Source organism: Chrysochloris asiatica, unplaced genomic scaffold (assembly GCF_000296735.1).
Source record: "Chrysochloris asiatica unplaced genomic scaffold, ChrAsi1.0 scaffold00077, whole genome shotgun sequence".
Classification (NCBI taxonomy): Eukaryota; Metazoa; Chordata; class Mammalia; order Afrosoricida; family Chrysochloridae; genus Chrysochloris; species Chrysochloris asiatica.
In genome coordinates, this window is record NW_006408595.1 from 3,727,360 (window position 1) to 3,737,881 (window position 10,522).

Genomic DNA, 10,522 nt, shown 5'->3' on the forward strand with positions numbered 1-10,522 from the left:
TAGACCCCCCATATATCCTGTTAAAAATTCATTTACATTCTGCAGGTGGTACCAGTACAAGAACTAGGGGTAATATTGTGGGAGACTCATCTGGAAATTCAGGACTTGGTTTTGAAACATCTGGTGTAGAGCGGTTTGGAAGCAGTGGATCTGGAGAAATTGGTGTGAGCAGCAGTGGATCTTATGCCAGAGGTTCAGGTAGTCTCATTCTGGATTCTGTTCTGGAGAAATCAAAATTGATTCTCACCTTTTTTCTCTTATTTTAATACCTATTGTATTTCTCTGAGAGTGGGAAACCGCTGGTCTTCTGGTTTTAGAACTGGAGAAAGTCAGGGTGACACTAGCTTTATTTCTGGAGATTTTGGTTTAAACCGAATTGGTGATGATGGATTTAGCAAAAATGAATTACAAGGTACTTGTGAACTAGATCTGATGGTTTAAGTGACGATATTCAGTACGTGTGCATGGAAAAGTTCTGAGTCTTAAGTGTTTCAAAATGTGTTCTATTAAAAATCCTTTTCTACTCTGTGGGTGGTATCAGTGAAAGAGCTAGAGACAATTTTTGAGTGATTCATCTAGAAATTTGGGATTGTTTTTGAACCATCTGGTGCAAATGGAATTGGAAGCAGTGAACCTAGTGGAGGTGGCGTGAGCATCAGTGGATTTGATGCCAGAAGCTCAGGTAGTCTCATTCTGGACTCTGTTCTGGAGAAATCGAAATTGATTCCCACCTTTCTTCTCTTGTTTTAATACCTCTTTTATTTCTCCAATAGTGGGAAACCACTGGTCATCTGGTTTGGGATATGGAGAAAGAAAGGGTGAAGCTAAATTTGCTTCTGGAGATTTGAGTTCTAACCAAGTTGGTGACATTGGATTTAGCAAAAATGAAATAAAAGGTACTAGAAAATGACGTTCTTATGGTTTAGGTGGCGATATTTGTATCATCTGTTCATGAAATATTTTTGAGTCTTAAATATCTCAATATGTGTTCCATTAAAAATCATTTTATACTGTATACGTGGTACCAGTGAAAGGACTAGAGACAATTTTTTGAGAGACTCATCTGGAAATTTGAGATTTGTTTTTGAACCATCTGGTACAAAAGGGAGTTGGAAGCCGTGAACCTAATGGCGGTGGCATGGGCATCAGTGGATCTGAAGCCAGAGGCTCAGGTAGTCTCATTCTGGACTCTGTTCTGGTGAAATCTAAGTTTATTTCTACCTTTTTTCAGTTATTTTAGTACCATTTTTATTTCTTTGTTATTGGACAAGAGCTGGTTATTTGGTACTGGATCTGGAGAAAGAAAGGGTAAAGCTAAATTTGGTTATAGCAATTCTATTTCAAATCCAATTGGTGGCAATCAATTTAGTGAAAATGGAATAAAAGGTACTAGAGAATCTAGTCTGATGGATTACATGATGATATTTAATACCTGAGTCAGAAAACTGGTTGAAATGTGTTCTTGTGATAAGCTACTAATATTTTGGTGAGAGTTTTAGTGGAAGAAACAGGAATGAAGTTGTTTGTGATCAATATGGAAATTTAGGAGATAGTTTGATCATAAAGAATTTAGATGTAGTAGACTCCTAATAGAGGAGTAGACAAAAGCATATATGTTGGAGCTAGATCCATTGGTTTCAAATTGTACCTGTAACTCGGCATTGTATTAGATGGATTTTTTATTTTGTTTTGTTTTTGAGGTTATTATTGAGTCCAAACTTTCGTAATTCTTCTTTTATTTATTCATTTGTTTATTCATTTATCCATGGAATGGAACACTTAGTACTTTGTTTGGACTTGTAGAAAAAAATGGGTGAAGTTAGCAATTTGATTTTGGTAATTCTGGTGCACACCAATTTCATATAAATAACCTTAGGGTAAAGACTTCGATGGAAATGATGTGTTTCTGGAAGTTTTGGTTCTAGTGGCATACGTATTGGTAGCTAATTTTAGTATATGGAAAAATTCTGAATCATGATATGCATTGAAAATAATTCTTGTGACCATTATTTTATATTTAGCAGGTGGCTCAAGTGAAAGAAATGAGGCGGTGTATTCTGGCAGAGTCTCTGAAGATTCAGGATTCAATTTGGGGTCATCTGACCAACAGGGATTTGGAGTCAGTGAAATTGGTGGAAATAGGGAGAGTAGCAGTGAATCTGCTGGGTCTGGATCCATGAGTGCTGGATCTGATGTCAGTGGCTCAGGTATCCTAAAGTGGACTCTGTTCCCAAGAAATACAAATTCATCTCTTGTTCTTTATTTTAATCACATTTTGATTTTCCATTAGGAGGAAACATTTGGTCTTCTGGTTCTGGAAGTGGTGGCAGAAGGAAGGGTACAGATGGACTTGATATTGGTGCACCTGGACTAAACAAAATTGATGAAATTGGCCTTAGTGGTACAGGTACTGGTGACCTGATTCTCATAGTAATAAACATTCTAAATATAAATATTACTACTGATAATATTTAAAGCAAAGCAGAATGCTGAAATGTTGAGATGCACTCAGATATGATCAGGCAAAAGTCATTTAATATTTTGTTGGCCTAGGATGTGAAATTGGTTTTGTGGCCATAAATGAGTGATATGGAATTATTTTTATAGCCTTAATCCAAAAATGATTTGGAGTCAGTTGAACAGGTAGCTACAGTAACAGCTGATTTGTTGGCCTGAAGCTTGTATCATGGATCTGGACTTGGTGATTTAGGTTTTTTCAGGTCCATTCCTTAGAAGAGCAAATGAGTTTGATTCTTGTTTTAACAACAGCAACATTAGATTGCATAGTCTGGGAATTTGTGATATTTGCTTGTTGAAGTAATGTTTTTTGCTGATACTCTTTGTGAAAGCTCTTTTGATGTTGATGGATTTAGGTGCCACCGGAGTAGATGGCACCAAACTGTGGGCAGTGGCTCCATTTCTAATCACATGGATGTTCTGACAGATATTTGTTATTTATATTTAGAAATCAAATTTGAGATTACTATCTTTCTTTTTCTTTACTAAAATCCAATTATCAAGAGATGTAAGATAGTATAGTGATGGCCAACCTAACTTGGAATTCTCTCAGTGAATCTGTCCAAAAAATTAATAATCTTCTTTTAGATAGTTCTTAATCTTTGCACATCAGTTTTTGTTTTAGTACTCAATGTAATGAATAAATCATTATTGGAATCACCATTATTTATTTCCATTAACTTTATGTACAATTGGTACGAATGGTACAATGAATGTTTAGTTTCCAGATCTGTTGTTAGCTCGGATATACAAATGCAGACTTAATTCCTGAGGAATATATTAGGAATTAATTGCTTTTTAATATTTTTGTGGAAGAGTGGTTGCCAATTTGAGATTTTTCTGCTATTTGAATGTTAAGTTCTGACTGTTTTGATTTTTCCACATTAGACAGACTTCTATCAGTTCGTGTTCTTTCTTGTAGTGTATTTAATGGCAGTTAAGTTTAGTGCCTTTGAAATAAGAGATCTAGAGGTCTTGATATTTGTGAAGGCATATGGATATCTATATTCATGGTTTTGATATTTGTAATTTCTATCATTGTGGAATCCTTTGTTCTTTGAAACGGTACCTGGATCTTTGACATGGTACTTAGATTCCCCAAATGTAAAACAAATTAAAGTGGGCATAACTTTTGTTGGCGTTGGGGTCCGATATCTGGAGCCCTCACTACTCAAACCCCTATCCACCCATCTTTCTCCAGACAACTGTTAAGGCAATTGAGTTGCAACGAATAAATTTGGTGTCAGTTTATCTAGTGGCAATGCATTTAACTCTGTTTCTTCAGCTGCTTATGGAAATGATAACATTTTTCTTTTTAGACAGCCTCACATAATTCTCAGTCTGCTAGTGTTAGCTTTGCTGAACTTGGATTCATGATTTATTCATCAACTATTTTTCCTCCTTACCTAACCAAGTAAAATTCTACACAGAAAGAAGCCTAATCATTTTTCTATTATGATAGGTGTCACAAGCTCATATGATTACGGTACATCTGGACAACGAGGCACGCCAGGTAGTTTGATTTATGACTGTTTTGGCATTCAAATAAACAAAAATATATGTGCATGTAGTTCTTATTATATTGTTGACAATTGATTTACTAGAACTTGATATTATTACACATATTTCACATAATAAACTTGTAACTGCCTAACAAGTACTAGTGTTTAGACAACCAATGTTGTTCTGTGCCATGGCATTGGTTCCAACTTATAGTGACCCTGTATAGGCTTTTTGAAGAGTGGTAGTGGGTTTGAATCACTGCTTATCTACAGTGCCACTTCTGAAATAATTAATAGGAAATTTGAAAAAAATGCCATAAGAAAAAGAGTTGAAAATATATTTGAAGGGAAGCTGAGTAAAACGTATGTGCCTTCTTCTTTATAATTTTAGACACATTATTTTTACAAATGACCTAATAAATCAATTTGAGTCCTGGTGTGGCACCGTGGCTTAATGCACTGGACTGCAAAGTTGGTTTGAACCGCAAGGTCAGCAGTTCAAGCTCACCAGTCACTCCTTGGAAACACTATATAGTGTTGTTATGGGTTGGAGATGACTAAACGACACTTCACAACAACAACAAATAAATAAATTAGGAGTTACATCCACTTTTACTCAACCTGAGTAAAAGCAACTTGTAGAAATGCCAAGTGACCTCAAGAAATACAATAATTTCACTGTGAAATGTGTTTTAAAATTCTACTGAAATATTCTATTTTGTTGCTATTGTTTTGTTCTGATTGCCTTTAGGCCTTGCATCAGGAGTTCATATAAATACACTTGTTGACATGTAAAGGTCAGGATATTAGAATGAAAACAATCTTGAGAAACAAGGTTTTGAGGTTTACAGATTTTTCTTTTTGTTGCATAGTTTAATTCTTCTCATATACAGATAATTTATGTTAGTATATTTGTTAAGAGTCCTGGTGTGGCACTGTAGGATAAACACTGGACTTCCAGGTCGATTTGAACCACAAGTTTGGCAGTTCAAATTCACCAGCAGCTCCTTGGAAACTCTATGAAGGGTCACTGTGAGTCAGAACTGACTCGATAGCACTTAACAACAACAACAACATATTAGTTAATAGGCTGATTTAATGTAATCAACCTTGGACTATTCAAGTAGTGACAGCCAATAAGAATGGGCTAAACCCAACTGCCATCAAGTGAATTTTAACTCACAGTGACCCTGTAAGACAGAGTAGAGCTGCCCCATAGAATTTCCAAGGCTACACATTTTTATGGCAGCAAACTGACAATTCATTTTCCTGTGGGGTGACTGATAAGCACCAACTTCCAAGCACTTAAACTCCTGATCCTAAAAATGGGTTAGCAAAGTGTTGGTTTTGAGGTTGAAAAAGTACTAAGTAGTTATGGTTCATGCCATCAAGTTGGTACCGACTCATAGCTACCCTATGTACAACAGAATGAAACACTGCCCAGTCCTGAGCCAACCTCACAATTGTTGACACACTTGAGCCCATTGATGCTGCCACTTTGCCAATCCATCTTGCTGGTGGTCTTCCTCTTTTTCTCTGACCTTCCATCTTACAAAACATGATATCCTTCTCCAGCAACTGGTCCCTCCTGACAATATGTTCGAAGTATGAGAGATGAAGTTTGGGCATCTTGGCCCCCAAGGAGCACTCTGGCTGTACTTCTTCCAAAATAGTTCTATTGGGTCTTTTGGCAGCCCATGGCACTTTCAATATTCTCCTCCAACATCATAACTCAAATGTATTAATTTCTCTACTGTCGTCCTTATTCACTGTCCAGCTTTCGCATGCATATGAGATTATTGAAAATACCATGGCTTGGGTCAGGTGCACCTTAGTTCTCAAGCTGACATCTTTGCTCTTCAACACTTTAAAAAGGTCTTTTACAGCAGATTTGCCTAATGAATATTTCATCTGATTGCTTGACTGCTGCTTCCATGAATGTTGATAGTTGATCCAAGAAGAATGAAGTCCTTGATAACTTCACTCTTTTCTTTGTTTGCTTTACATTGAGATGCAATCCATACCGAAAGCTGTGCTCTTTGATCTTCATCGGTAAATGTTTTACATCTTCTTTACTTTCAGCAAGCAAGGTTGTATCATTTGCATATCTCAGGTTGTTAATGAGTCTTCCTCCAATTCTAATGGCATATTTTTCTTCATAGAACCCAGCTTGTCGTATTATTTGCTCACCATACAGTTTGAATAAGTATGGTGAAGAATACAACCCTATCTCACACCTTTCTTAATTTAAAACCATTCAGTGTTCCTGTGTTCTGTTCGAGCAACTGCCTCTTGGTCCATGTACAGATTACTCATGAGCACAATTAAGTGTTCAGGAACACTCATACTTCTCAATGTTGTCTATAGTTTGTCATGATCCACACAATCGAAAGCCCTTGCATAGTCAATAAAGTACAGGTAAGTAAGCATAAACTGTTAACAGTTCCTGAACATATTATGGCTGATTGTCCCCAGAAAAAATATGGACTGAAGAGATAATCATATATGTGACCTTGGAAAATTCCGGTGCTGACCAAGTCAGATTAAACTTATATGTTAAGGATAAAGAAATTCAATGATGGCCTTTAATACCAACTTCTAAATTCCCATGTATATCATATATATTTAAGATCAGTATATTGTTTAGAAGTTAAAATCATGTATGCTTTGTTTTGAATAGAAAAAAAATCCCATATTCCAGAAGCAACTCCAATGTACTCTGAGACAAATGCAATTGTTGGTAAGTAAAAATGACACTGATTTTCCTTATTATTTTTATGCCTGAAGCAATACTGACTGAGGCGACAGAGTAGCTGAATTTTTAAACTAGTTTTGAAAACTTGCTCATCACTTGTGTTAACTACTTTTCATTTGATGAGCACATTTGTATTGTTTTCCCATTGACTGCTAATCACAAGATCAGTAGTTCAAAGGCACCAGCTGCTGCTTGGAAACCCTGTACAGGGTTGCTTTGAGTCAGAATCCACGGCACTTAACAACAATCTGTCTTTAAACTCATTAAATACCAAGTTAAAGACAAAATTAGAAAAATTATCTCTACAAAACACTTAATAACACAACAACAAATACTGCTTAAGAGATGGCAGAACAAAGGTCATCGACATTAGACAAATACTACCCTTAGCTGGCTGTGATTTTCCAGTTTGAAACTCAAATATACTTGTGGTCACTTCCAGCACAGATGAATCGTTAGGTTGAGAAGCAAGTAGAGCTCAGTGGGACACCAGATAAGACCACTAGCTGAGAGGGAGTCTTTCCAACTGAGTGAGGGGCTTACCTGGTGAGAACAGGGGAACTTGAACTTATAAAGGCTTAATTAAGCCTTTATGGGATACCTAAGGAGTCTGTAGGTGGCTCAAGTGGTCTAGCTGGCAGGATGATGGCTCAAATACATCAGAGGCACCTCAGAAGAAATGCGTCACTTTCTATTTCCAAAAGTCACAATCATTAAAAATCCTATTGTTGTTGTTGTTGTTTAGTGCCATAGAGTTGGTTCTGACCCATAGCAACCCTTTATAGGGTTTCCAAGGAGTGGCTGATGAGCTTGAACCGCTGAACCTGTGGTTCAAACCAACTTTGCAGTCCAGGGCATTAACCCACAGCACCATACCAGGACTCCTTGGTGCCATTAAAAAACTTATGCTCTGTCACACATGTAGTTGCCATGAGTCAGAATTGACCCAAGGGCAACTGGTTTGATTTGGACGGGGGAGGCCTAAAGATGTCAAGGGAGGACTGGGCATTGTTTTGTTCTGTTATGCATAGAGTTGCTATGAGTTGAACTGACTCAATGGTACCCAACAACAACAATTCTTGTCTTGGAATCCTGGTTTGGCACTGTAGGATAAGCACAAGGTTGGCAGTTCAAGCACACCAGCTAACTCTTCAGAAGGCCTATACAGGATCACTATGAGTAGGAACTGACTCCATGGCACTGAGCAATAACAATTCTTGTTTTATTTCTTTGGTTAATCTAAAGAAGTACTGAGTCCTGGTGTGGTGCCGTGGTTTAATGTGCTGGACTGCAAAGTCAGCTTGAATGTCAAGGTCAGTGGTTCAAGCTCACCAGCTACTCCTTGGAAACCCTATATCGGGTCGCTCTGGGTTGGAACTGACTTGGTAACACTTAACAACAGCAACAACAAAGAGATACTACTGTTAACAGTTTTGACAGTAGTGACAGAACAAATGCATTGATATAGAGTGGTGACTATGAGAATAGAATTTTTCAATAATTTTTTTCTTGGTATATAAATTAAAGGAAAAATCAGAACGAGAAGATACATCATTTGTTCCATATGAATATGAAATTCTACTCTGCTTGTCTTATAGGTGAAACATCTACTTGGGGCAAAGGAACTTACAAAGCATTCAATGGCCACATCTTTTCCTTTGAGTCTTCATGTGCATACACTTTCTGCCGTCACTGCATTGAATCTGGAGGAGATTTCAATATTGAGGTCAAACGAAACAATGAGAATGTGATTGAAAACATAGCAGTTTTAATTGACAATAATTACATCTCTATTTCTGGTGATACCATTTTGGTTAATGGAGAAAGGTAAATGCCATAATATAGTGGATAAACACTATAGAATTATTTGGTGTAAGCTGAGTAAAAAATAAAACTAAGAAGTTGAATAGGAAAGATATATTACTTTCCTTCTACTTTGATCTTTGTATTGATATATGTAATAAATTCTCAGACAGGAGTTTGATAAGTGTACAAAGGTTTAGTATATTTGAGGTTATAAGAAATTAAAATTTGTTCTAGATTTTAGATAACATGTATATTTAACAAAATTTAGTAGAATATTTCAATTTTATTTGCATGTTGGATATTAAATTCAGGTTTATGATTTTACATTATTTTTAGAAGTAACAATTCATATTGCTATAATATATTTAAGTGCTTTGAGCAGGGAAGATATGCTTGGGTATTTTGTATGAAAATGAAACATATTTTCCTAGGGGACAATTTTTATCATTTGATTCTTTTTCTGTATAGTGGTCTAATGTTTCACCTTCTTCATTTCTACAAAGCACCAGAGATTTATTTACTTTTCCAGAAAAGTACCTCATTTATTAAGGTCCCCTGGTAGCATAGTGGATTATACACTGGACTGATAACTGCAAGGTCAGCAGTTCAAATTTACCAGTTGCTCCGTGGGAGAAAAATGAGCCTTTCTGCTCCTGTGAAGTTTTAACTAGCCTTCGAACTCTATCCAGAGTAGCTATCAGCTGGAACTGACTTGGTGGCACTGAACCACCACCAACAGCCTCAATTATTGGGAAAAAATTATTGTGTCTCCTCTTTCAAAATGTCAGGAAAAAATTAATATTAATAAGCTAGTATTGTATTTGTTGTTGCTGCATGCCATTGAGTCTGTTCGGACTCATAGCAACCCTATATAGGATTTCCAAGACTATAAATCTCTTGGGGGGAGCAGAAAGCCTCCTCTTTTTCTCATGAGCTGCTGCTGGGTTTGAACCACCAACTTTGTGTTTAGGAACCCAGTGCTTATCCTACAGAACCATAGTGCCCTCCTCAGTATTATATTTATAAGATATTAAATATAGAAACATGAATTATCAGAAGGATATATGCCTATTAGAATACTTTTTCTACATTTAATATGAACTTGTGGTTTTTTATTTTACAGTGTACAGATACCATATAATAATAAGCTGATTCACATTAAAAAATATGGAGAACATAATATCTTGAATAGCCGTAGAGGAATCCTCTCTTTAATGTGGGGCAAACATAACACTCTCTCGGTAAGTCAATCTCTGGTTTTCTTGTGCCTTTTATTTTTTGCTTTCAATTGTAAAAATAATACATTAAAAGGAAAACAGAGCTAATATTTTTTGAGAACTCTATGCATTGATCACTGCACATGTATTATATCACTTAATATTCAAAATACATTGAAGTATATTTTATTATTAGTCTAGTTTTATAGATTATGAAACTCAGGAGATACAGTCTATAGAAAGTTCAATAATCTTTCCAAAGGCATATAACCATTAAGTGGTAGAGTTGGAATCCATGTCACATTCTAGAGTCTGGTCCTTTAAAAATGCCCACTAGTGTATCCATTGGAAGATTTGAATATGTGGAGGATCTGTCTTTTGTTTTAAGTCAATTTTGTCTTGGGAAATGTTCAATATTTTCTAAACATACAAATGTCATTTATTTTGAAGCTCACTCTTCATAAGCAATATGCTACTTGTGGTCTTTGTGGCAACTTCAACAGTACCCCAGGTAAGATTTCAATGGATTATTTCTTTAAAATTGCTTTCCTGTAGAAAATTTAAGTGGTTGTCTCATATTTAGATATATCTAATTACATACAATTTAAATTTATCTAAAGATTGATAAATTATTAAATAATATTTTCACATTTCCAAGTTAATATTTAACTTGAAAAAAAGTCTATTTGTATGTATATATTAATATATGTAATGAATATAATTTA

General features: G+C 35.8%; 1 protein-coding gene across 1 annotated transcript in view; it reads left to right on the forward strand.

The window, feature by feature from the left end:
• LOC102838839 (mucin-19-like) overlaps positions 1-10,522 on the forward strand; it is a 121,367-nt gene that overhangs the window by 22,463 nt on the left and 88,382 nt on the right. Inside the window, exons 10-17 of the mRNA XM_006865345.1 lie at positions 46-198; positions 290-412; positions 774-896; positions 2,025-2,207; positions 2,291-2,407; positions 6,700-6,759; positions 8,373-8,601; positions 9,704-9,821. Coding sequence (XP_006865407.1) covers positions 46-198; positions 290-412; positions 774-896; positions 2,025-2,207; positions 2,291-2,407; positions 6,700-6,759; positions 8,373-8,601; positions 9,704-9,821 — 1,106 coding nt within the window. The remainder of the gene's footprint in view (positions 1-45; positions 199-289; positions 413-773; positions 897-2,024; positions 2,208-2,290; positions 2,408-6,699; positions 6,760-8,372; positions 8,602-9,703; positions 9,822-10,522) is intronic.